The sequence below is a fragment of the Gymnogyps californianus genome, chromosome 4 (genome assembly GCF_018139145.2).
Source record: "Gymnogyps californianus isolate 813 chromosome 4, ASM1813914v2, whole genome shotgun sequence".
NCBI lineage: Eukaryota > Metazoa > Chordata > Aves > Accipitriformes > Cathartidae > Gymnogyps > Gymnogyps californianus.
This window is the reverse complement of record NC_059474.1, coordinates 70,748,387-70,774,808: the sequence shown is the minus strand read 5'-3', so window position 1 is coordinate 70,774,808 and position 26,422 is coordinate 70,748,387. Positions and strand designations below refer to the sequence as shown.

Sequence of the window (26,422 nt, the reverse complement as noted above, 5' to 3'; positions counted from 1 at the left end):
AAAAAACAGATTTCCAAAATCTGTTTCGGATAAAAAAAATATGTAACTTTGATCAAGCCATTTTACTATAGACTAGAAAGTCTCCTTTTGTTTTCAAGTTCAAGCTTTGCAAGCTTCAGTCAAGCTGTGGTTCATATTACAGCATTTCATAATGTTTGTTAATCACCAAAAGCTTGGAACTTTCATGCCTTAAAGACTTTAAAAACTGAAGCTCAGTGTTCCTAAACTTGGCTTCAAAGAACAATATTCTAAGAGAAATCCTACCAATGCCGAGTAATTTAAATACATGACAGATCACGTCACTTTGCACTTCTCAATACTAAATTAGCACAGTGTATTATGGCTCTATTAATTTCAGATTTAATACGTACAACAGAAGGAACTTGATTATTTGACAGAAATCTACAGAAAAATGGCATGTTATTGAAAATCAGATAAAGATTTGCATTTTTAAATTTTTGTACCGCATTAGATAATTAGAGCGCTCGCAATATCTATTTTTGAACACGTAAACATTTGTGCAGAGAAGTGAGGTGCCAGGCTTTGCAGATTTGGATTTGAAAGTTTATTTTATCTGTTATTAGCTACAGCACTATATACATGCTTAAGGCTTTCAACAAATTGTGAATTGTTTGATGTCCTGATAAGTTTATCATCCAAATTCAGGCAAAATAAGGGTCAGCACAAAGTAAGATGAGAGCGCAACCGCAATATTTTGTTGTCACATGGTGAGACAAAGATGTAAAAAGATCAGCTGCAACAAAAATCCCTCTCCAGTTGTGACTGATGCAAGTTTTAAAAGGAAGGAGAGGGTAGAGGCATTATAGATGAGTTCAGAAGTAATGACCCATACAGGGAGACAGTAAGAGAGGTGTGTCAAGCACAGGCTCGGGACATGGCTTTGACAATCAAAGTCAGAGCTAGAAAAAAAATACATTTTTTTTTTTCTGCTGTGTGCAACCATATGCATTGCAAAACTATATTGATTTGGACGGGTTGAAAAGTTTCTCAAAAGAACTGTAATTGATGAGTTGAGACAGAGGAAGGCGAGAGGAGAGGAGATGTCGTAACAATGCTCATACAAAACAAAGGCTGCCATAAGGAGAAAGGAAACAACTGTTCTTCGCCTCTCCTAGGGATAAGAGACATCAAGTTTTGGTCACATTTCAGATGTGTTTGAACTGCAGCAAGTGAGACCCAGGTTATACAATAGGAAAAGCTTCACCACAGTCAGGGTATCGAAGCACTGCAATAAGTTATCAGGGGAATTTGCAGAGTCTTTATCCCAGGAGACTGCAGAGTGTGTTGGAAAAAACTCCCAAGAACGACACACGCACGGCCAGTGCCTCTGCGCCGTTCCAGAGGTGGTGGCCTCCTGGGATCCCTCCTGCACTCTTCTGCGACTGCACACGGCTGTGTAAAGCTCACAGAGCACAAAAAGAAAAAGAACCTCAAAATCCCAGAGCATTTCATTTACTATCATCTAAATAGCACTTCATATTTTTTAACTGGAGATTACTTTTGTTTGAAAGGTATTTAAATTTTCTTTAAAGCTGCAATTTTAATCATACAAGAAAAATAAATTTCATTTTGGGCTCGGCCTAACATTATAATAATAATTTGACTGTTGTAAAACTATTGTAAAGCTTTCAGCTTGCCAGCAATTTTAAGAAGCTTTTTTTCCAGGTTAAGGGAAACTGTTCTCCTCCCACCTTCTACTCCTAGTCCCAACTTTCCAAACTGCATCCAAACAAACCTAGCAGTCACGTAATTTTTCTCAGAAGAAAAGCATGAGCTAAGAGAAAAGGAGGCAAAAGCAGAAAGAGAGGTACATCCCTAGGGACTCTGAGTAAGAGCATCAATTGCCTGGATTAGACATAGGGCTGAAGCAGAGGATTGAGAAGGGTTTTGGTGAGAGACTGAGCAGCACTGTAGTATCCAACGAGAAGGTTTGGGCTTTTGGGGGTGCATGTACTGTATTATTTGTTTATTTTTGAGGAAGAAGGAAGGACAAAAGGAGATGATGATGATGAGGGTGAGAGGAAGGAATCAAAGGGAACAATGTGTGTGATGAAATAATTTTCACAGGAAGCTAAAAAGAGAAAGGAGTGAAGCAGTCTCTGAAATCACAGTTGTTCATGGAGTGAAGGTTCAGGGGAAGGGAACGAGCTGGAACGGGGTCAGAAAGTGCATTTATTGGTGACAGAAATGAAACAACCAAAAAAAGAGCTTATGAAGAACTCAGTAGAGACGAGCTTGAAAGAATTGTCTTGCCTCTCTATAGAAGTTTAGTAAAGTTAGTAAAAGTTTAGTAAAAGGCACACACTGGGAACAGCAGCACCAGTAACTTCTCCAAAGCCAGAGCAGAAAAGACGAAGGCGTTTTGAAGCTAGAGATGGAGGACAAGCAGAAGGAACTAGGGCTATGACAAGAGATGCCACTCTGGGAACAATGAACTTGGTTACATTTGATGTTGTGTCAGTGCCCTCAAAGATAACTTCAGTGATGCTTGCTACCATTAAACATAAAACCAGCTGCAAGCCAACATTTTTTTTTTTTTTTAATCAACTGTCAGTCCTTATCTATTTAATACATTCTGTAGAGTGAAGTTTATTAATATAGTCAGCTGTGGGAGCTGGCTAAAGAGGACAGAGAGGAAGAAGCACAAGTTAACTGGAATTCTCCTCCTAGCTCTCCAGAGTGGGATACGCAACAACAGGCTATCCCAGCGCCAGATCTCTGCCAGCAGAAAAGAGAGGACATTTGGGGAAACAGCATAAATACTAGTAAACATGTATCTATATAACTTCAGAGGTCATCCACTGCAATATTGGCTGGTGGATTTTTGGTACCAATTTCTTAGGAGATTCAGGCTCCACCAGCCTTAAAAAGAACTCTCAAGATATACAGGGCTTAATACAGAGTGTGCATGCTAGCAGTGGTTTTCCCAGTACTGCCTGCAGTACAAAGCAGCATCTTTCATGTGCAGCTCTTGGGGCGTATTTAGCTTTGCAGGTAAAAAGTTCTACATCTTGAGCACCTCCTGGATAGAAACTCTAAGCACTGGTGTCATATGGTGCTGGCTTCTGTAAGGCTTGGTGAAATGCCAGCCTCTTATTAAACAGCAGTCTAATGAGGTTCCCATACTAGAAACTGCACACAGTTTAACTGAGGATGCTGGAGGAAGAAACCTACGGAGTCTGTAGGTCTTTATCAAGATATAACACTCTCCTACTCACTTAACAGAGACAGAAATTAATCCACTTTTTTTTTTTTTTTTTTTTTTGGATGAGGAGACGAGACTGACAACAGCAGAATCATGACTACTATTTCCTGTTTTGGAAGTCTAAACCCATGCGAATGTGTAAAATACTGCCCTCACAATTCGTGTAGCAGGAAAGCCAGGGTTTGTGAAGTAGCTGCTTGAGAAAGATCTTTGAGTTTTTATAATTCAAAACTGCTGAGGCTCAGACTGTGAGTATTTTACAAGACAGTTCTGCTGCTGCTACCCTTTTAGCATGAGTCATTTTCTAGGCGACCTTTTAAGTCAGCCAAGAACTGAACATCACCTGTTAACTATGTGTTTCCTATTCACTCTGCTTGACTCAACACTGTGGATGACAAAGTCTGACTGAAGCCTCACTGAATTATGAGGCAAGACACAAGCGAAAGCTAGAGCTTAGACATATTTTTTTGCTGTTGTATAGCTACCTCCAAAAACTGCCTGTCTCTATCATGCAAAATTTCCAAGCTTTATTATGCTTCTCTGAAACCAAGGTCCACATTTTCTGGTAATTTCTCATTTTTCTGTATTTCTGCTTCATGAAGTGATGCATTTGTGTCTGTTCATGGAAAAAAAAAGAGTTCACATGCAATTTGTCATTGTGAGGGATTTACAGTCGGTCAAATTTATGATTAATCTGTTGCTTTTTGTTTGCCATTTAGTGATGGTAGTAAACAGATTTAACAAGTCACATGAACGAACAGAAATGGACAGCTTGTAACATTCAAGTATCTACTAGGGAACAACAGCAGGAAAAGAAACGAATATTTCAGTTTCTCAAGCCAGTTAACATGTCTGCAGGAGAAGAAAAACTCTATTAAAAAAAAAAAATCTCTGCTCTGTATGTACAGCACTTGAGATTCCTATTTCTAGGGAAATCAAACGCTTGCTCTTGCTCTCCTAGGGGAACCACTGTTCCTAGGAAATTTCCTAAGAAATTGATTTCCTTAGAGAAATCCTTCATTAGCTAACACTCCTCAGATGAAAATACAATGGCACAGAGATGAATATCACTGTTACCAGTGGTAAGAGGCTGCACTCCTGTGTCACATCACTGCGAGTGTAAATGCTGCACAGGGCACGTTCATGTGAGGGGAAGAAAAGAGAAAGAACAAGCCCAAAAGCTCTTCTTGTCACCTCCATGTCCCACATGCCTGAGAATATTTTCACTGGCAGCAATAGATAACATGGTCTTTGTCACATTCCCTTTTTGCTTTACAGTTGCTACTCAGCATCTCTCTTTTGATGGCTGGTTTTTTTTTTTTTGATGGAAGTCATCCCTTTCTCAGCACCCGGACATGGCCCAGGACAGCAAAAGAAGTAGCTCCATGGGGAGCAGGAGCCTACTCTATCCCTGGCTGCTGTGCCCAGGGCTCACCTTGAAGTCAGGGGCAAATTCTTCTAAGGCACTTATTCTGGACTGATATAAAACCAGTGAGGAAAATAGAGGAATCAAAACCTTTAGTCTAAAAATCCCACTGAAGACTTTGTAATAGGTCCAGATCGGACAAAATTTCTGACTACCATGCTAAACTCAGGTTCTCACCACCGTTAATACTACTTCAAGCTGAATAAAGAGGCATTTCAGATATCTTTACCAACAGATTTTGACTAAATCAAAATGCTAAACTCACCCTTCCCTCCCCAAGCTCTCAGGTAATCTCATCAGCGTGATACTGTGAGAACAGAGCCTGTCTTGAAGTAGAGACTATCAGAGCTAAAAGCACCTTCAACCTTCAACTTACCTGCAAGGCAAAATTCTGACAACATCATTGGGCTTGTAGCCTTCAATACAAACAGCACAGTTATCGAAGTCTGGCTCAGTTTCCTACAGGAAAGAGAACATTAATAATTTTCATTTTTTGATTTTGTCAGCTAATCTCTTCATACAAGAGCCTATGTGACAAAGTAAAACTGTCACTCATACATGCGGCAAATCCAATAATGCATTTCAAGACAAGCAAGTCAGATTTTCCAACATGTTTCCAGTTGGAAACTTGCCCTGGGAAGCATGCAGATTTAGTTAGCATGTTTTAACTTTCAGGATTTTCTGCGTCTTCACAGAATCACCTCTTCTCTCTACTCCGTTCCATCCGTAAATTGCTTACCAGTATTCCGCCCTCGCCTGAAGGACACATAGTAGCTAAATAAGCAATTGCCATTTCTGTTCTGCCTCATTGTCCCAGTGGTCTGAAGGAATCCTCAGCACAGAGTTTCATTTGGTAATGAGCAATTTGAAAAATTACCTTATCGCCTTTCCTGATTGTTCTGACTTGTAGCTTGCTGATTGCTTTCTTTGCAGCATCTCCAAGCCGGCGCTGTAATACAAAATTTGCTCTTAAGCAAAGAGTATCTTTTCATGCAGAAATCATCACCTTTTCTCCCTAGGCTTCTTAATAATCTGAAGTGACTGTACATGAAACAGGACAGTGCTGTATAAATATAAACAGATGAGGTCAGTCATACTGTTATTCACAATAAGGGCACAGTAGGTATTCTAGGCTCGCTGGTAACCCATGGCTGATGAGGCAAAGCTACTCTAATGGAGTTCCAGTGGAGACTCCATGTGAGCCCATCATGATGCTACACTACAGCACCTGTACTATTCCAGTGAGTAGCAATGTATGTAACAAGTCCACTATTTGGGTATCCTACTTCTTCCCTCTCTTTTTTTAATGACACTTGTAAAACATACATTATTAAATGAGGCCTGGGCTAGTAAGCAGAGTGAACACTGGACTTAAGATTCAGAAGGTCTTCATTCTTACGTTGTTCCAGAACTAGTTCATGATCTTCAGCAAGATGTAAGTGCTGAAAGTGAGCTGTTAATTTGTTAACCATGAAAAACATGAATAATCTTCTCTGTTGCTCTCTTTTCCTGCAATACAGTTGCCTACTTCATAAGAGCAATGCAAGGTATAAAAATGAGGTGAAAGCATCTGCAGTTTCTTACAGGTAAAGCACTACATAGTCCTGCAGTAACATCCTATCCATACATAACCATTTGCTTGTTCTTTGCCTTTCTATCTTTCCCTCCAGCAGACCATGAATTACTTAACTACGTGATGTTTCTGACTGTTCTCCCATATTTCCAAAACACTGTTACTGTGCTGGCAGGGTCACAGCCACTCAGGATTAAAGTACGTAATAACAGCCTGATGCAAATCACCCTGTTCTCAAACGCTGAAGATGGAGATGCCTGCCTCTTGCAAGAGGCTGAGAACATTATGAGGCAGTTCATACAATCACTGCTCGGCAGAGCTACCTCTGCACCCTGTGCTATTGAGCTGGTGCCTGTATCAGTGCTCCAAGGACTTGGCTGCTCACTTGTGCTAACCCATCAATGAGGTGATCTGGAGACAGACTCACAGGCTGCAAAGGGCTTTGAGAGGTCATGTACTCCCACCTCCTGCTCAAGGCTGGGTCAGCTTCAAAGTCAGAGCTGTGTCCAGTCAAGTTTTGAATATCTCCAGGAAGGGAGATTTCACAACCTCTGTGGATAATTTGTTCCAGTGCTTAACCACTCTCACAGTCTTTTTTTTTTTTTTTTAAACATACGAATGGAATTTCCCTTGTCGTAATTTGTGACCATTACCCTTGTCCTTTCCCTGTGCACCTCCGAGAAGTCTGACTCTGCCTCCTCTCCAACCACTCGTTATGCAGCTGAAGGCTGCAAGCAGAGCCCTTCCTCCTCCTCTGCGCCCCTCCCGCCTTAGCAAGCTGAGCTCCCTCTGCCTCTCCTCAGATGTCAGGTGCTCCTGTCCCCAGACCATACTGGTGACCCTCCTCCGGGCTCTCTTCACGATACAGTGCATCCCAATTTGCCACCAATAAATGACTTAAACTCTTCTCTTCACCTCCCCTTCCCCATCCATGTTTCCAGCCACGTGTTGTTAGATAGGAGGGAGACTTAGGAGCTTTGGTGATTCAGAAGACATTCAACTTTTCGGGCTGGGAACACAGCCTGTGCCGGAGTTCAGAGGGGCCTGTCAGCGGGAAGGGTTTCCAGCTGGAGGGGGTGAGAGCATGAAGCCAAAAATGGAAGGAAGTTGGATGTAGTTTGTAAATTGAGACCTAATCGCTATACAGATATGATTAATAAATTACCACTTTGTTCTTCAGATTCAATTAAAATCACTGAATTAGATTTAGAGAGTAAGCTTATTGGATTGGACAGACATGGAAGACTGACAAAATGCATACAATACTGAAAGCAGAGAACAACTTCAGATCTGGCTAAAGAGGTGAAAATGATCTTGGCTATCATATGAGATTTACATATGAGCTTTCCAGCATAACTAATTATTACACATGAGGGAGTACCTTGTAGTTATACAACATCTTTTCTGTGGCACATTTTTCTCACAGTCTCCCTTAAATAAAGGGATCAGATGAGAGTTGGAAACATTTCTTGCCAGCTATTTGTTTCTTTAATGTAAATCAAAGACAGACTGATAACATACAGCAAGACAAGAGCCATTATGTCCTGCTTCAGGAATTGCTTGTGATTCCTTTTTATCATTATTATTACTTAAACTAATGAAATGTCTCAGTTCTTTTTTGCACGTTCTTCAAGGGGAAAGGACAAGATTAAAGACTCATGTACATCTTTGATCTGCTTGTTTTCATGTTTGCTTTCTCTTATCTATCTCAAATAGACAAGTTCATGACTTACATGCAAATGAGAATAATTTAGTTTTTGAAAGAACAGAAATATCTTGGAGTAACGTCATACCTTCAAAGGATTCTTCCATTTGAACAAAAGGCATGCTATCACTAATCATTGATTTCCCCTAAATGACAAGAGGCATTACAATAGTTTAAGGGTTTAAAGTGAGGCTTAGAGATTTACAATCATAAATCTCATAATCTCATTAGCAAGGCTGCAACACTCAGTACTGGACTGGAAGGAGTTAAGCATATCAGATGCAGTGGTCTTGTGGAGATGGTGATACTAGTTAAAAAGAAAGGACAGTAGCACAGAAAGCATCACTTGTCTGTTCCTGAGGAAGAAAATGACTGTAGATGCTGTGGAAGAGAAATTATGGTAAGTGCTTCTCTCTTAATGGCCTTACGAAACTATCACCTTTGCAGGGAGGAGATAATCTTGTGCCTTGCGCAGAAGGAAGCGCACCATCAGGATGAGGTATCAGACATCTCCTGCACCAAAGATAAAGTTTGCGGACTCCATCATTGGAAGCATTTTCCCAAGGTGGCTTCAAAGACTGATGTGTCTATTCAATGGCCCAAAACTCTCATTCAAAGCCACAGCCAGCAGTCTTCCTTCTCAGATAATTGCTTGACCCTTCACATGCTGCCAGTCACATACTAAAGTAGATCCTTCACTGGAGATTAACTCAGGGTGCACAGGACCCTCCTCAGCCCCCGCGCGATCACTGCCTGCTTTGGCTTTCACTATCCTACAAAACTCACGGAGCCCACCTGGTTTCAAAATGACTTTACAGAAAACTTCTTCTTGACGAGAAACCAATGGGAAGAAATGACATGAAAGAAATATGGTCAACAGGTCTGGCACTTAAACATCTTCCCCTCGCCATCTTCCCATCTCACGTCTCACAGATGACAAAAAGAGAACTCTGCTATTACTGGTGAAATATGAAATCTGACACACTGACAGGGTTGGGTTTTGGGTTTTTTTAAGCCTGTGTCCTGGCTGTTACAGGGCTGAGACAGCAAGTCACATTTTGCTGAATTATCTGCAGGACTTAACTTGTCATGTAATTCCAAACTGCTTTCAATTAGCTCTGCAACCTGATGTCTCTTGATGCAAACAATTCCCAGAGTCTTTCACAGAGAAACTCTCTCATCTTCAGGAGGGCTCCAGGAACAACAGATAGAGTTAATTTTCTTCATAGTAGCTAGTATGGGGCTATGTTTTGGATTTGTGCTGGAAACAGTGTTGATAATGCAGAGATGTTTTCATTATTGCTGAGCAGTGCTTACACACAGTCAAGGCCTTTTCTGCTCCTCACCCCACCCCACCAGCGAGGAGGCTGGGGGTGCACAAGAAGCTGGGAGGGGACACAGCCGGGACAGCTGACCCCAACTGACCAAAGGGATGTTCCATACCATTTGATGTCATGCTCAGCATATAAAGCTGGGGGAAGAAGAAGGAAGGGGGGGACATACGGAGTGATGGCGTTTGTCTTCCCAAGTAACCGTTTACGCATGATGGTGCCCTGCTTTCCTGGAGATGGCTGAACACCTGCTTGCCGATGGGAAGTGGTGAATGAATTCCTTGTTTTGCTTTGCTTGCACGCGCGGCTTTTGCTTTACCTATTAAGCTGTCTTTATCTCAAGCCATGAGTTTTCTCACTTTTTACTCTTCCGATTCTCTCCCCCATCCCACGTGGGGGAGTGAGTGAGCGGCTGTGTGGTGCTGAGTTGCCAGCTGGGGTTAAACCACAACACAGGGCAACCACCTACTTCCTGGACACCTTGTTAGGTGGGAAAAAAAAGAGAAGGCCTTGGATTTTCATCAGTGTGAATATCACTACCTATCTTCTGCTTCCACATGTACCATACAGTCATCTGTGCTAGCAATACTCTCAAAAATTAAATGTATTAAAATCAAAATTGAAATCTAACCATATTTGTAGCTGACACCCTCCCTGCAGGTGCACAAACCCATAAAGGAAGACAGTTTTGCACTCCACTGCATGAATTCCCAGCCAAGTTGGGACGAACAGGCCAGGGCATTCAGCGAGAATCCTTGAAGTCCTGATTCTCCGCTCATCAAAATCAGGCACCTAACTGGAATGAACTGTGTCTTCCTTCTGGCACATGAACCTGGATTTTGCACACATGGTGAGGAAGAGTGGTGGCTGAAGATGTACATGCTGTATGTCCAGGTTTCATCTCACTGGGGAGTCACAGGAAATGATTCCAGGAGATTCTTCAGTCTTTCTAGCTGCCTCTCTCACTAGCTGGACTCATTGCTTTCTTGATGGATAATTAAATCAGTTCCTTTTGGGTTTACTGCTTGATCAGCAACTTATGCCGTGTGCAAGAAGGGAAATGGACCGGGAAAGGAGGACAAGGAGGCAAAGGTGGTTATGAGGCTTGACAAAAGGACACACAATGTCTTTCATGAAAGGAAGACATAGTTACAATGGGTCAGCTTGGAAGAGGCAAAAAGAAGATGACTTAGGAAGACTTGGAGTGACCAAGGAAAGATATTCAGAAATCTTGCTTTCATGTAACAGTGCAACACCCCTCCTGCTTGGAGATAACGGCTTTTTCTGCCAATCATATTTTGCAGTCAGCCACATTGTCCCATTCCCTCAGCACAGTGCCCAGACTACCAATCCAGAAGAGGCGGAACTGCTTCTGGTAGCAACTCCAGTATCAGCCAAACCTAGGAAGGGCACGCATGACAGAGGTTAACAAAGAGGTAGGCATAGTTTCTTATTTGACACAGAAAACATAGGCCCTCACAAGACCTTGTTTTAAAATGGTGGGATTTTAAATCATTCATATGTCAAAATAAATTTAAGCTTTTTAATTTTTTTTTTTTTTATTTTAACTGAAGTCTAATAAATGAGTCACAGTTTTTCGCACTTTCAGAACAGGGCAGTCAGTCCACACAGTTAGATTTTATCGCATTGCGGCGTAGGAACTGATAGCACAACTTTCTCCGAATAGAGAGCCCGCTGGCTCCCCCTTCATCTGATGCTCTGTTTATCCAAACATTTCAGCCTTTGGATAAACTTTAGCCTGAGTACATCAAATACAAATAGAAGGAAGCATCTTTCCTAAAGTTGGCCAGCAATGAAGGTGCTTACAACACATGCAAGGCTTTCCAACAAGTAAGCACAATACCTTCATACAGACACACGCAAGTTATAATGGCAAAAGCTTTTGAGCGCAATGACAAAAGAATCTTGCTCCACCAAAGCAACACAAACAGTTTTTCTTGTATATATCTGAATTATATCTTGTTCTATCCAAGATATTAACATAGAACTTTGTGATCCCATCCTTGTGCTACAAGAAAATGTGTCAAAGAAAAAAAAACCAAACAAGCAGAACTTTAGGGGAAACAGAGAGGAACCCTCACGGAAAGGGCAAGAGCAAGACGAGCTCTTCTGAACTACCTACATCATTATATTCCATAGCCAAGACTAAAAGACAAAAAACAAACCACAGCAACTCATTAACACAAATGGTCGAGCTTTGTCTGTGTATCACTATCATCTTTCATATGAAAAGAGCTAATAAAGAGATTAGAGGAGATGTCAGGCAAAACTGGATGAAGAAAGTACATGAAGAAATTCTAGTTTGCCCCATATAATTACTACAGCTTCAGCAAAAAATTAATAATAAATAATTGCTTAGGAGGCATACTTTCTTATTCTTCTGAAGAACAGAACTAGTGTAACAACAAAGTTATTAAAACCTCTGCACAGGACAACTGCTTATGCACACGTTAGTCTCGTTCAAACTTTGGAAAGAAAATACTGGAAAGGAAATCTGCTTGAACATACAAACCTATCAGGTCCAAACTATAGCATATTACCTGAATGACCTTCTTATTTTGCTGGGTTTCATGTTTATGTACGTCTATTTACACTGCTAATCTGCCTGTATAATTACTTGATTGAAAGCACACTTACACTACTCAGATACATAAATTAGGCACACATGTGCTTTTGCAGCCAAAGCATCTAAAAATTATCACAGCCGTTACAGTCACAGTGAATCTGCTGCCAGTGATGTTCAAATTCCAGCTGGGATAGTCTCATTCTTGCTATCCAAAATTTCATACTGTACATTTAAAAGGAAAATATATTCTTTCTGTCTGTAAATACAGAGCAGCTGCTCTCTCTCTCAGAGGATGCCTGACTTTCAGTGGGGGAGGGTGAGGGATCCCTTTATGTTAAGTGTACGTTGCAGAGTGTCGCAGTACTTTTCTCTACAAGATGATTATTAACACTCTCAGTTTTACTTTTTCTGCAGAGCAAGCAAGGCAAGCCTCCCCCTGCCCCGACAGTAATTTATTAAGGGTCCAGAAACATCTCTGAATTACAGTGCATTTTTTTCCCTGCAGTAAAATGGTTATCTCCTCAGATTTCATACATTGATAACATTTTCTACTGTACCATTGGAATGAAATGGAGAAGCCTCAGCTTCACTGTTCTGCTGATGCCAAGACAGTTGCATCCAGACAAGAAAATATTAAATTTATTATTATCATTGCTATTATTATTCATTGCTGAACTACCATAAAGATGCACAGTGCTTTATAAATTCAGAGGGCCTCAGGACCTAGGGCTCATTCCCACTGCTGTTGACTTCTCTCCAGCTATATAGGTTTTGGATCTCTTTCAGGGGGTTTGGACAAGATGCCAAAACCAAAAGCAATGGTTTAATAATATTGGTGGTTATCACTACAGCACTTATATGTTCAGTGATCACTGTCAAACGAACAGGGACATGTTTGCCTTTCAAGCCCAAGACTCTTCTAAAGAAGTATTAAGATGAAAACACTCTCAGTTCTTTTTTTCTTTCTTCACTTATCGTGAGCCCTTGTTTCACACACAGACATTCACATACCTCGCTATATTTTAGTCATCATTTTGATCTCAAGGGTTGTTAGTCATATACATTTCTATGTCACTTGGCTATATGTACCAAGGCAATCTTTTCACTAATAAACATTATCAACTTTGTCTATTTCTTGTGTGTTTCGCATGGGAGAAAAACCCCATAATATATATACAAATATTTATTATTTTTTTTTTCCTGAATCCCATCTATATTGACAGAAGTCTTGGCTTTTCCCAAACACAGGCATTTTTATATCCCCGTTCTTTTCACTTTCTTGTTTTTTTGTTTTGGTTTGTCTTTTTTACCACACATTCACAATTTCTTCAACTTTTACTTTTAAGCTGAATCCCATGGTGATTTTTTGGAAACACAAACAGCCATTCCAGCACTGCTCACCTGATTTCTGTCTCTGGCATTTGCGTAGCGGAATCGCTGGATGTAATAGAAGACCAGCCACGCCAGCGAGATGATCATCAGCACAATGAAGGAGATGGAGACGAACACCACAGAGGTCCGGCTGACGTACTTCTGCAAGTTGCGTGTCCCGATGGTTATGTACATCATCACAGTAATGTTCCTCTCCAGGAGGCTCACTATCTCTTTTCCTTTGGGTTCAGGAATCATTATTGCTACAACATCTTCTAGGCCTATCAGACAGGAGAGAGAGAAAAGAAACCTTAAGTAAAACAAGTGATCGCCAAAAGGGATAACAGTAACAAAAAAGCTCCCCTTTCTCCTGTTCTTCCCTCCTGCTTAGCAAGAGGTCACTCAGACAGATCTGGCAAAGGTTTCAACTGGAACCAGTTACACAGTGTGTTTCTATAAACTAATCTCAGTGAGATACGTAAAATGTGTTTCATGAGTTAACATTTCCAGCACTACCGAGGCTCATCTAGACGATATTGCTGTAAGCACTGCAGAAAGGGAGACATGCTGCAGCTAGCATCCTTCCATCCAACACTCCATATACATTTATCATAGCCCATTTTGCAGGGTCACAAGTCTGTCAGAGAAGCCCCTCCAAACTCTGCATTCAGATCAGAAATACTTTCAATTACAGATCCCCACATGGTTTCACAACCTGAACGCACCAAAGCATCGCTGCCCTCGCCCGAGGCTGGCAACAGGAGAAGCCTGCAGGGACAAGAGCAGCTCGACATGTTCCCAGCTGACCTGCTGCCCCGTGCCACCGGAGGCTCCCCACAGCCCGAGCCCATGCAGACGTTTGGGAGCCCCTGCTGGGAGCTGGGCTCACCAAGTGATGCAAGTTTAAAGTCAAGAGCACTGTTTTATTCCACAAAAAATGGTACCGCAGCCCAGATCAGCCCCCGACACAGTTTGCAGCATGGCCCCACAAGGACGCGAGTCAGCACAGCCAAGGCGGCAAAGAGGTGTCCACTAATGGGATGGGGCAGGGACTTCCTACAGTCCTGTCAATCTTTCTGAAGCCACGACCCTGTAAAATGGGCCCTCCACGGATCTATCAAGCCTCAACTCTGCACCAGCTTTCCTTTCTGTACAGTACTGTTTCATTTTACTTGCATCACATGCTGCTGAAACTATTTTCCTTTCAAAATTTTATGTCCCCCATGTACATGACAAATATAGTCTGAAATTATCTGGGATTGGGCAGCTTGTTAAATGCCTTTTCTGGCTTTATAAATAAACTATCACTGCTTTATGGTTTAATATTAGGAATATTCTGTTCTTCCATTTCACAAAACAAGTATGTAGACAATTTTTACACCTAAGCTATGTTTTGCAATAGTCACATCCTGAATTGTACTAAGTGGCTAAGGACAAACAGGATGTATTTTAATGTAGACATGTGCTAGAAACAACAGCATATGAAATGATCACAAACTGGCATTTAGAAAGAAAGGTATAAACTGGGGGTGTCTGAAGTCTGAGAGATGATGCTGGGTGGGGTTTCAGAATTTCAGCTAAAATCCCAGGAAATCAGCCAGCATGTTGTTAACGCCACAGCTACCTGTATTTTGACTGTGGCAGGAGGACAAAGTGCTGCCTGCCTCAGGACATTCGTGCAGGTGGGAAGGGATCGCTCAGCTGCAAATAGAGACATGAGAGGGCGAGTTGCGTTTCCAACAGCATCTCCCTCCAAGCTGATATCCAACCCGAGCTTCACCGGTGCAGCACTGTGCCCTGGTCCTCATGGTCCTGCTCAGACATTTCTCCACCAAAAACCCCTGGGAGGTATAAACCAGGTTTTCAAAGGTATTTAGACGCTAAAGACCAGGAGGTGTCTAGCAGAATTTCGGATAGACTAAAGCAGACAGGTGGGTGGTGTTCAATGGAAAACATGGTGGAAACTTTATCAAATTCTGCTGTGTGTCTGGATCAATTGGAGGTACTGAAATAGCTGTGACAGACTGTTGCTACTCACACACGAAATCTGCTGCAAAACCGGGAACTGAACCCTCCTCTCTCAAGTCTTGGAGTAGAAGTGCAAACACCACCACTCTTCCTCTTGTGAGACTTTCCATCATAACACTCTCCTGATTATGAACAGGCCAGTCAATGAATAAGGGGAAATCAATAGTTTGGCTGAGTCAAGAGTTTTAGATATTCATGATAGGAAACTTAACCTTTCTGTTGATACTCTTCCATAAAGCATTAATTATTTTCAGCAATTTCCCTTTATTTGTCTAGTAAGAGCCCACTTACTAGCAGCCAAGATAAATCTACCTTTGCAACTCTTCTGATACCTGTTTATTACAAAAGGCTAATGCAAACATTACCCTAACAGCCTAGGGAGAATTTGCCAAGTCTCAAAGTGGCTGAGAAGGGCACTGGTGCCATGCCAGTAATTTTCCTGCAGTCAATAAGACAAATTGTCTGGAGCAGTGCTTAGCTGTCCACATGCCTTCCTTTGTTCTCTTCCCTTTCGTTAAAGAAATTAAAAACTTTAAAATCACTCTACAAGAAAACCAAAGCAACCACCTCACATATAGCCAAAAAAGAACCCAGAGTGAAAAATCCCACAGCCAAAAATACTGAAATGAATTTCATCTGCTCCTCTCAAAAGCCACCATTCTGACCCACTTGCTTGTCCAGTACGGACCTGTAACATCATCTTCAGTACAATCTGGGACACTGTATGAATTGTTACCTGAAAGCCTATAAAAATGGAAGATACAAACAAAAACATTTTCAGTAGAAAACATAGGTAGTGTCTTAACTGTTTAATTATCTTGAATCTTAAATTTCTTTAAAAACTTTAACAACATGTTTAATTATGTTTAATTCAGCGGAATATAGTATATTTCTGGAGAACTGTAAATAATGGGCACAGGCCAGATATGACATGTTGCAAATAAGGAATCACATTCAATTGTTCAATTATGAAATTAATATTTTTGTAATAATAAAACAAGCACCCCATAGTAATGTCCTATCTTTCTTTAACAGTAATGAAAAAGAGGGAGAAAAAACCCCTGTGATCTCCTACATAAATTTAACCTCATTCCTGTTTTTCATCACCTGCCCTTCCTGATTAAGCTACAGTGCAGCTTTCTGGCTTCAATTCATGGTGGAAACATAACTGGTTTGAATAGGAGTGCAGCCACACGCCTCCCTTCTCTGCTCTCTCCTCCTTACATCTCTCTGCCAGGATGGTCTACTGCCACCTTGGGCCTTTTAAGATACTTTAAAAAACACAAGATACTAAGTAAATTGCCATGGATATATGCCAAGTAAAATTGCATTTAGAAATGCAAAGTAGAAGACACAGCTATTCCAAGAGGAAAGCAGCTGCTTTTATTTATTCAAACCCTTAATATATTCAAATTTCAGGCTATCTGGTTATTTTCTTGGAAAACATTACCATTTGTAATGAAGCATTCTTGGAAAAAAATAACCAAATCAGCAACAAATAATAATCAGGATTTTTTTTTTTTAATTTTATTGAGTTTATAATAATTTCTCCAAGGCACTATAGAGAATGCTATTTGATCAATCAAGTAATTAAGTTAAGTTTTTAATCTCAAATACGCTCAGTATTGGGAAGAAAATAAAAAAAAAAAGAAAGAGAAAGCAATTTATTTCCCTTTCCTCCCTTATACAACAAAATGTTTGTATTATCTCAGTTTTGGTATCTAATGACACACGAGCAGCTCTGACATACATGAAAACTATACACATTAAAGAAGGGAAATAATGTAATGAGACATCAATGTTGGAGATGCATTTCTACGCCCAAGTACGCATTTGTTCAACAGACTTCAAAAAGGAGAAAGTATCTGGTAGGTAATACGTACTGATGCTTCTCTGGTGAGTTAAATGCTGACGATGCCTTTCATTAAACACATCCACAATGGTAACTGTATTTTGTGGCACTCTTGTTACCTAACACATTTCTTTTCTTTTTCTGGCCAAGATTAATGCAGAGTTTGACATGAATTTCTAAGTAGCTGTCAGGATGAATCAGAGATTCATAAATCAAAGGTATTCAGGCTGCAGTGAATGGATTTTTTTTTCTTCTTTTTTGGCTTAGGAAACATTTAACATATCAATGCTCTCTCCTTATGAGCCAATAACAAAACAAGTAAGGTAGAACTTACAGGCATTTGGGATGATTTAAGTCACTTTAACTTGCTGAAGTGTATTCGCCTAATCAAATATTTCTGGGTGGAGAAATGTGCTGCTGGTCTTCAGGCAGCTGTTCTGCTTCTGGGCTCTGCATCCCATGGCATTACGCAGGAGGGCCATCGGCATGGTTATCGGCGGGCATTGGACAGGCCCGGGCATTGCTGGCTCCTGAGGGGCCACGCTGAAGAGCTGTGGACAGGCTCAGCTTGTTTCCCAGTCACTGGGCCAAACATGTAGCCCTGTGGCTAATCCATCGATGGCACAACAGCCGCACCAAGCTGTGGCTACTTTGTTCACTTACAAAGAGTTGCTCTGGAATTAACAGTTCTTGATATACTGCATCTCCCAATCTCTGCCTTTCCGTGTGGGTCATTCTGGGCTCTTCCTCACCCCAGCCTGCAGGAGAAGGAGTCCCATTACCTAACGAACTGCTAGCAGCAGGAGGAACCGTGAGCGAGGGGAGATGGAGAGCGAGTCTGCAGTAGGCGCCAGCCGCCCTCCAACACCTACACATGGCAGCGGACGACAGAGTTGTGAAGCAGCGATGAAGTCGGAGAGTGTTTTCAACAGCAAGATGAGCACTTCAGAAAAAGAGCTGGAAGACCCTCTCCAAACCTTCCTCCTCCACACAGTACTTGGCTATGGAAATACATTTCAGCTGGGATGCTTTTATGCAAAACTGCAAACTTTTTCCAAGTGTAACAATCTATTCACTGGTGACAGAAGAAAAGAAAGACTTCAGTTCTGTAACAGCAGCTTTTGTAGAAGAAATGAACAGATTTTATGGCCAGAAGATGTACGTAAATTCTCCACCTTGGCCACAGTCTGTGCTGACAAACCTGTGATATTTCTTGATTCTACTCTAGGAGCTTCAGGGGTGATACTGAAAACGGTCCTCTGTGCTCCTAATTAGCAGCCAGGCGCAGCAGTGGCAGGCTGCTGTTCTAATGCTTTGTCAATTTTTATGGAGGCTCTAAAAAGTGGTATGTTTCTGACACATCTTAGAAGAGACGATTTAATTCTTCATGCTTGGCAACTGCCAGAAGTCAGTCAGAGAAATAATTTATTGAATTATTTGAATAGAATTCCAATTTGGGAGGCATATAGAGTCTTCTCCAAGATATCCTATCAAGATAGAAATAAGGATTTCTCTTATGTTGTATGTCAAAATCAAGTACTACAGTATTTCCTTTTACAGGTTTTGTAACTGAAAACTCAAACACTATTTTAGAGTTCAGAAATTGCCCTGATAAAACAGTGTTCAGTCCGGAATAGAAACCTCGCAGGAGGGTGCAAGAACCTAAGCAACTCTTCCTTTACTTCTTGAAGAAATAATTTCATTTTTAGGAGTCAATTACAGCAACTAGCAGCTATTGGAAAAAAGCAAACCAAACGCAGATCTAAACGACTGGACAGCCTGCCTGTGCCCAGCTCTGGAGTACCCTGCCCGGGCTCAGCCCGTGGTCTGTGGGTCCTGCCAGCCCCACGCAGCGTGAGCCAATTCAGCGGTGGTGCTTCCTGCGAGCTCAGCAGCGCTCGCGCTGCACAAGGACTTACTGTGCTGCCAACCATGCGAGGGCTCTCCCGCCGTAGCTCCTGCTGCTGCCTGCGCCTGTGTGAATGGATTTTACGGTATGATCTGGATGATGTGTAACATTTTAAAGCAAATTTGGAGCAAAGCACAGACGTTATTTTTTTAAAAGAATACTATCTTTTTTTCCCCCTCCAGAACAGCAGCTCAGCTGAAAAATTAGTACTGAAGAGAATGAAAAGGAATCCATGGTGATGGTGCTGTAGTTGTGATTGTCTAAGCTACAGCCAAGAATGGTGTGTTGGGCTATTAGAAGATACTCCCTTTTGCTACAGACCTTGTTCTCTTTGAAAATACTATTGCTTTATAATTGCGTTTGGTTTCTTTACAATGAAATTACATGGGAAATGGTATATAGGTTAATCAGATGGCATTTCAATTGAATTTTAATGCCATGTAAATTGTTCTAATATTTTCACAGTTGCAACAAGGATTCCAAGTATTTAAGACCATCCAATGAGAGTTCAATCTCAGTTCTTCTGTTATGTATGGTGCAATTATAAATTGACAAGAATGTCAGCTGTTACCTGTTTTTCTCCTTTAAAAATAATCATAGGCTTAAATTACACTTTTGTGAACTCAAAAATTACTTTTGGAAACCAAAGCAATATTTTAGAAAAGCTGATTTCTGGGCTTCACCCATTTCAGAGAAGAAGCAGTGTAATACTGTTCAAATAACGTCCTGGACTCTTACATAGGCCAACTGGGAAGCATTACCGGTAAGAAATCAAACTGGGTAAAAGGACTGTTCCCTGCAGGAACTCTCCTTTATGGGGCATTCATGGCATTGGTCTCAAATTGAAGTATCAGTAAATGAGACTATAGAAAAAATTGGCAAAGAGAAGAGTAATATATGCTAAGTAACAGTAATACATAGTCAATACATCATATATCATAGGTGAAATGACTACAAACTGTCATCTATAATCTCTTGCCTAAACTATCTCAATGCAGAGGACTAGAAAGGACACCAGTTTCTAATAAGGTTTCATAATAGATATGGGCAACTACAGATCTGATTGTCCGAAGTTATTCAGTGAGGTTCCTCACCAATAATAATGGCAGCTCTGAATAAAATAGGAAGGGCCTCACATGAGCAAATAAGGGGATAAAAGACAGGATCTTGGTGTTCAAAACATCAGAGCGCCACCAAGTACAGAAGACACCCAGGGACCACAAACTGCTGGAGGCTGGGAGAGCAATTCTGGGGAGACGGGACGAAACGTTCACCCCGCGCTTATACTCTTCCCCAAGGAGCTGCTGTTTGCCATTACAAGAAACACAATGCTGGAACAGATGGACCATTGGTCTCAAACCATAGACTTGCTTTTACGTTAACTGGGAACTGAAAGTTGTATCTCCCCTGGAGAGAAGAAAGATTAAGTCAAGTCATGACAGCTAAACAACAGCACCAAAGTCAGAGGTCTGATTATGCCAAAAAGTCCCTCTCTGAGCCGGAGTGGGGAAACCATACCTGTTTCTGCGACTGGTGATGAAGAAGAAAGGACTGGGGCCGAGACAGTTGGTGCCTCTTGCTTCTCAAAGCCCCAGTTAAGGCTTGACGCAAGGCAGAAGGATGTGTTTCCGATGTGGAGGCAGGAGGGTGGGTTGGTGGCTCAGAGCTGTGCACCACATATGTGAGCAGCAAGTGTTCAGCTGCCACCACGGGGGTATGAACACAGGCGCAAAGCAGAGGAAAGCAGTAGCAAGACGGGAGATGCACCTGCTGGCCCAGAGACACGGACTGCATCATCCCCTATGCTGAACATCACACCTTGGTCCTGCAGATGGGCCCATCCACCTCTTCTCTCAGTGCCCATCCCAGAAAGGCATCACTGTCACCAAGGGCAAGGGATTGGTGAGGTTTTGGGCAGGATTTCACCCTACAGTGAGGGAAGGTTGCAGAGCGGGATGCAGAAGTCTTTGCCTACCCACTTCTGGGGCCCGCAGGCACTGCCTGCCCCTAGGTGCCCCCCACGCAGCAGCCCTACGCTGCCCTCGCACCCTGCCGGGTAGAGGAGGAAAGCTGCCAGCCCGTAAAGGAAAGGAGGAGCGTGACCATTCTGTGTCCCCATTGCTAAAACTAAGACACACCAGGCAGGCAGAGCTAACCCCCTTCTGGGGTGCCCAGCCTGAGAGGCAAAAAAATGCAGGGGAAGGCCAGAAGCAAAGACAGCATAGCAGCACGTAGCCCCGTTTTGGTGGATATCAAGCTACTGAAGTTATCAGAACACGAGTTTTCACCATATAATCTTTTTTCTTTTTTACTCTAGAGCCCTTGCTTTGCAATAACGTAGGTGCTCTCATCTCCCCCCCGCTCACATTTCCAATTTGTTTTCCTTCTCTGTTTAAAAGCAGAGAGATATTTCCTTCAACTTATCCTCTCCCTCATTTCCCGCTTCTCCTTGGCGTTGTTAGCACTCGCCTTGGTCCTTTGCCCATCTTCCAAAACATTTAACTGTAAATCAGGTTTCCTTAAAAGGCAAATGCAGCAACCACAGAGAGAGGAGCAACACCTTTTCCCTACAGCACTTTTCCCATTTGTAAGAGAAGGAAACTCTTTTACGCAAACTATTTTTTTTTTCTTAGACAACCTTATTGTCACGAAACACTTTTCATTGCAGAAGCACAAATATCTAGTAGGATAATTAAGTGACCTGTAAAGAAAAAAGATCTACTGATGTTAATGACCGGCTACAGTATTTAAGTAAGGGATACGAAAGTTTTCTATTTGGTGCCGAAGGGAACAACAATAACCTCCAGCAGAGCTGTTCTCGGTTCATTTCTTTCGATGCTAAAACCAGGAGAGGCAAGATGCTTCTGGCTGTGATCTTTCCTGCGAAAAGCAGTCTCAGCCACTGTTTATTACTGTTTAGGGACAAAGAAATTTCTGTTCATGTTTTTGTAATCAATGCTGATCTTGCCAAGGCTGTAAGAGCTCAGAATATATTGACTTCCTCTGATTTTATGCAGAAACTGCAGCAAAGAAAAAAGAAGTAAAAAGCTACAAAACTCACAAAATCAAATTCAGCATGATAGCTGCATTTTTCCTGGGCTTGATTCCCACAGTGTCAGCTCATCAAGTCTGCTGAACTAACCAATGCTAATGAATCAACATGGTATTACTTATTCACACTTAATTACAGAAAATGGGCGGTTCTCTGAGAGGTTTCCTCAGACCCCAACCCAAGGCACAAATTTTTGAGACTCTTATCTTAACCAGGATAGTACATCGTCGTAACTGGTAATCATTTGTACTGAAGACCTCTCTAGAAATATCCCTTGGTTTCTAAACAATATATAGCGTTAATGGCATATGCCACTTGTTATAAGTTCTCTGTTCTGGAATTTGCACTGCAATGCTTTATGATTTTTTTTTCATGTACAAGGTGGCCAGACAGACTCCTTCATGCAGGCCTTACAGCTAGGATATGCTCCAACTCATAGCAAAATATGCTACAGGGATAATTTATTAGTAAAATACAACCTTTTCAGAGTTGTGGCAAAACACACCCACTGTCTAAAGCAGAAGCTGCTTTGCTATTTTCAGTGGAACTGTGCCAAAAGAAAATATGTCTTAAATAGCATCTTACGTAGCCAGGGTAGAGTACAATGCAAACACAAGCTAGTTACTGTGCCTGGCGCTCTTAGAACAGGTATAAATATATTTTCATTTACAAATGGGGAAACTAGAGCAAGTGTGTTGAACGACTCCATAAAGGTTCTTGAAAGATAAGAGCAGAGCATCTAAATCCCAGCCTCATCCCTGACAGGAAAGCAGCACCCATACTCCTCCAAAAAGGGAGGATGAATAAGCAGAACGGCTGGAGCTGCTCACATCTTCCCTGGAAACAGAGGCAGGGTTCAGCACAGCCCTGCCGGCCTGAGGTGCCCCTCCCTCTGCTAGCAGGGCAATTCGGCAAGAGCTGGGAGATGCTGTCGTTGCCCACTCCCTGCATGGGGACACGCATGCCAAGTTTGTCACTGTACCCCTGCTTTAAACCCTCCTCCCTTCAAACTGTGGATCCCTCCCCAAGTAAGCCTGTATTTGGGTGAATCAGGATGCTTGCACAGAATATGGCATAAAAAAAAAAACAACAAAACAGTCGGCTGATCATATTTGAATGGTTTAGGAAGGCAGTACCCCTCGCTGTTTGTGACTGCTCCCACAGCACACCGCACGGGGAAGTGCCAGCGGCCAGGAGGGGCGTGAGCTGGTGAACCCTGGCAAGAAGCACAGCTTCCCGCTGCAAACACCAGGCCAGCTACCTCTAGCACAGCTAACTGCAGCAGGGACCTGGAATTCCTCCTTCCAAACTTTAATCCCATACCTCGACAATACATGAACACATTCGGTAGAAATGCAACATACAGGTGCGCAAAGATGCATGGAATACTCAAAGATAAAACGAGGGAAACATATCAACGACACTGGAAGTAACTGAAGCTGTTGTTTGCATAATTAAATAACCTATATGGAATTATGTCCTCCTCAGAGTTATGTCCTGTTCGTGTTTTGCAAACTTCATGAACAAAGAATATTGAAAACACACAGAAAATTAGGAAGTAAGCATGAGACTACACACAGAAAAAAAAATGTAGCCATTATTATGCAGATGAATTACAGCTTTTAATCTAAATTTAGAGACAGAATCAGTGATTTTTTTGATGTAGTGACAAATCCTGCCCATTTACTCAAAACGTCAGAGAAAGTGTTAAAAAAAATATTAGTGCCATACGCAAAAAAAACAACATTTGACCCTGGAGAGTAAAGTATCACTAGGAACTTTCTAAGCCATTAAAAAAGGAAAAAAGAGAGGGAGAGAAAGACATGCACGCAAAAATTTCGTTTCAACTGAAATGCCTGAGTTCTAAAATGATGTTTCAAACACTTCTAACACAGCTGAAAATACCTCTTAAACCCATGAAGCTTCATCTACAACTTTGGCTGAAAACTATTCATTAAAGGAAGTAGATGGGGACCAGATGAGGGTTTCTTAATCACCGGTTCTCATCACTGGTCCCCACGACTGCGACTACATCAGTTCCCAGCGCAAGTCCGAGCAGCTTCAAAGGCACTGCAGCACCTGCGGGCTGGTGAGGACGCCCAAAGGGCACTGCAGAGCCCCCGCCGCAGTGCTGCTCTGACCCTTGATTTCTCCTGCACCTTCCCCATCTCCCCCAACACCTCCTAGGTGCAGCAGGTCACCCCACCAGTTAGCAGAGCTCCTGCTGAAGGTCTTCCACCTCGGCACCCAAATTATTACGCAGGGACAGCTCGAGGCTGCCTTAGCTTCCCCGCAACCCCTTCTCCCCAGCTTTCACACTGACCCAAGGACTGGGCGCCACGGGCTGCCGGCTGGAGGAAAGGGGACGTGGCGACACATGCCGGGCATGTTCCAGTTCAAGTGACCCTGAATTAGCTGGGCGAGAAACAGGTTTGGAGCAGCAATCCAGGAACTTTGTAAAATTACTTCAGGGGATTTCCTCCTTCCTCACTGAGATAAAACTTCCCCAGAGGTGCAAAAACACTGACTGTTTTTATCACTCTGTGCAGGGGGATGGGACTAAAAATAACTGATAAGAATAAGGAATTAAAATGGAGCAAAAGAAAGAAAATAGTGAAAATAAACGGTAGAAACAAACCAAAAGGACAAATAAGCCAAATCTCAGGCAGAGGGCCAGGAACACATCAGCAGAATGAAACAAGACAAATTCGAGGCAGAGTATCACTGACACATTGCCAAACCCTCCAAAACTGCTGGACATCCCTCAGTGCCATTAGATTATGGGAGTTTTCTAGACCTCTACAATATGTGCCCTTAGTCGTCTCTTTTCCAAGTTGAATGATCCCCGTCTTACCCAGCCGCTCCTCATATGGAAGCCATTCCATACTTTTGAACATACTTTTCCATATAGGGGATGGATAGGTTTGATTAAGTGGCACGTTTGCCAACACTTTTTCTAGTTGCTGCCATCTTAAAGACTTTCCCAGGAAGGAAAAAGGCTTCAGTCATTATGCTCAGTGTAAGTTGTAGCCACAAGCCTGAACCTTCTTCTTTGTCACCTCACATTAGCGTCACAGGGATGACTGATGCCACAAGTCTTTGTACCTTCTGCAAAAGCGGCAGTCTAGCTTTCATGTAGAATTAGCCCTCATTTGTTTTTAATCAGTGATAACAAAATCATTCAGAAAAGTACAAAGAAATATTGAAATGTCCTTATTCCTCAGCAAAAGTAACCCTTCTTTTTATGCCTTCCCAACTCTTGGAAAAACACACACTCCGACGGGTCCAGCAACAGCCTCACATCTTGTCTGCAAAGCAACCTTCTGCCCGCCAGCAAGGCGGACGCCCAGCACCACACATCTCTCAGGTCTGGGGGAACGGGAAAGAAGTCACCCTCTGCATGCTGAGGCAAGAAGAGCAGAGGATGGAAAGGAGGGGAAACATGCAGCGCAGTGTCAGCTGCTTCCCTCAAAATGTCACCCAACCTAGTTGCAGAAGGTTTCTTCACTGCCCCCACCCCAGTCAAGGCCATACACCAGTTAGGGGGGAACATTTGTAGCCTCTGTCTGTTTATGAGCTATTAAAAACACAAATGCCAGTGACTTCCTGAATTAAATAAAGAAACAAAAATCAAGCAAACGCCTCGAAATAGAGGGGGACATGTCTTGCTTCGTTTTACCTCCGACATAAAAAGGAATAATAAAGTCTCTCTTGTTTTTGCTGGAGAGATCTTGTTTGCTCAAGAACCTCGCGAGGGAGACCTTCCATCCTGAGGATGAGGCTGCTGAATCTTTGGCCTTCATTTTCAGGTAGTGTGGTTAAAAGCCACTTAAAACTGGGGACCTGTTACACATGCTGAAATCAAAAAGGTAAAACCAGTATAAATCAGACAAAAATCAGGGCAAAAACATATTATTGAGATAATAAAATTCACCTCCTTTCTCAAGAAATCAAGTTTTATTTCATTAGTCTCTAACACTGTTAGTTTTGCAATTCTCCAGCTGTCCCTACAATCCCTTAGGGTAAACAACACTAAAAATGTCTAATAAAAAGAAAAAAAAAAAAATCAAGCAGAAGATAAATGTTAGGTCTTTCCTACATTATGAACAGACATAAGCTTAACTAAAACTGGATTTCAGACTGATATAGTTACATTACCTACACCAATGCAAACCAGGTTAAAATCATTTTTAAGAACATCAACTTCAGAGAATGAGAGCACTTTTAGAGTAACATACAACTCCCAGGGCCTCTTTGTACATCATGGAAAAGGTCTGGGAGGCAACAAACTCCTTTTTAACTATGGTGTCAGGGTTTTCTAAGGACAAAATTCAGTAACAGTTTGGTTTACATGATTAAAAA

General features: G+C 42.0%; 1 protein-coding gene across 1 annotated transcript in view; it reads right to left on the bottom strand.

The window, feature by feature from the left end:
- RNF150 (ring finger protein 150) overlaps positions 1–26,422 on the bottom strand; it is a 119,459-nt gene that overhangs the window by 34,896 nt on the left and 58,141 nt on the right. Inside the window, exons 2-4 of the mRNA XM_050896170.1 lie at positions 13,250–13,500; positions 5,530–5,601; positions 5,029–5,111 (exon numbers count right to left, since the gene is read on the bottom strand). Of these exons, the coding sequence (XP_050752127.1) occupies positions 5,029–5,111; positions 5,530–5,601; positions 13,250–13,500 (406 nt within the window). The remainder of the gene's footprint in view (positions 1–5,028; positions 5,112–5,529; positions 5,602–13,249; positions 13,501–26,422) is intronic.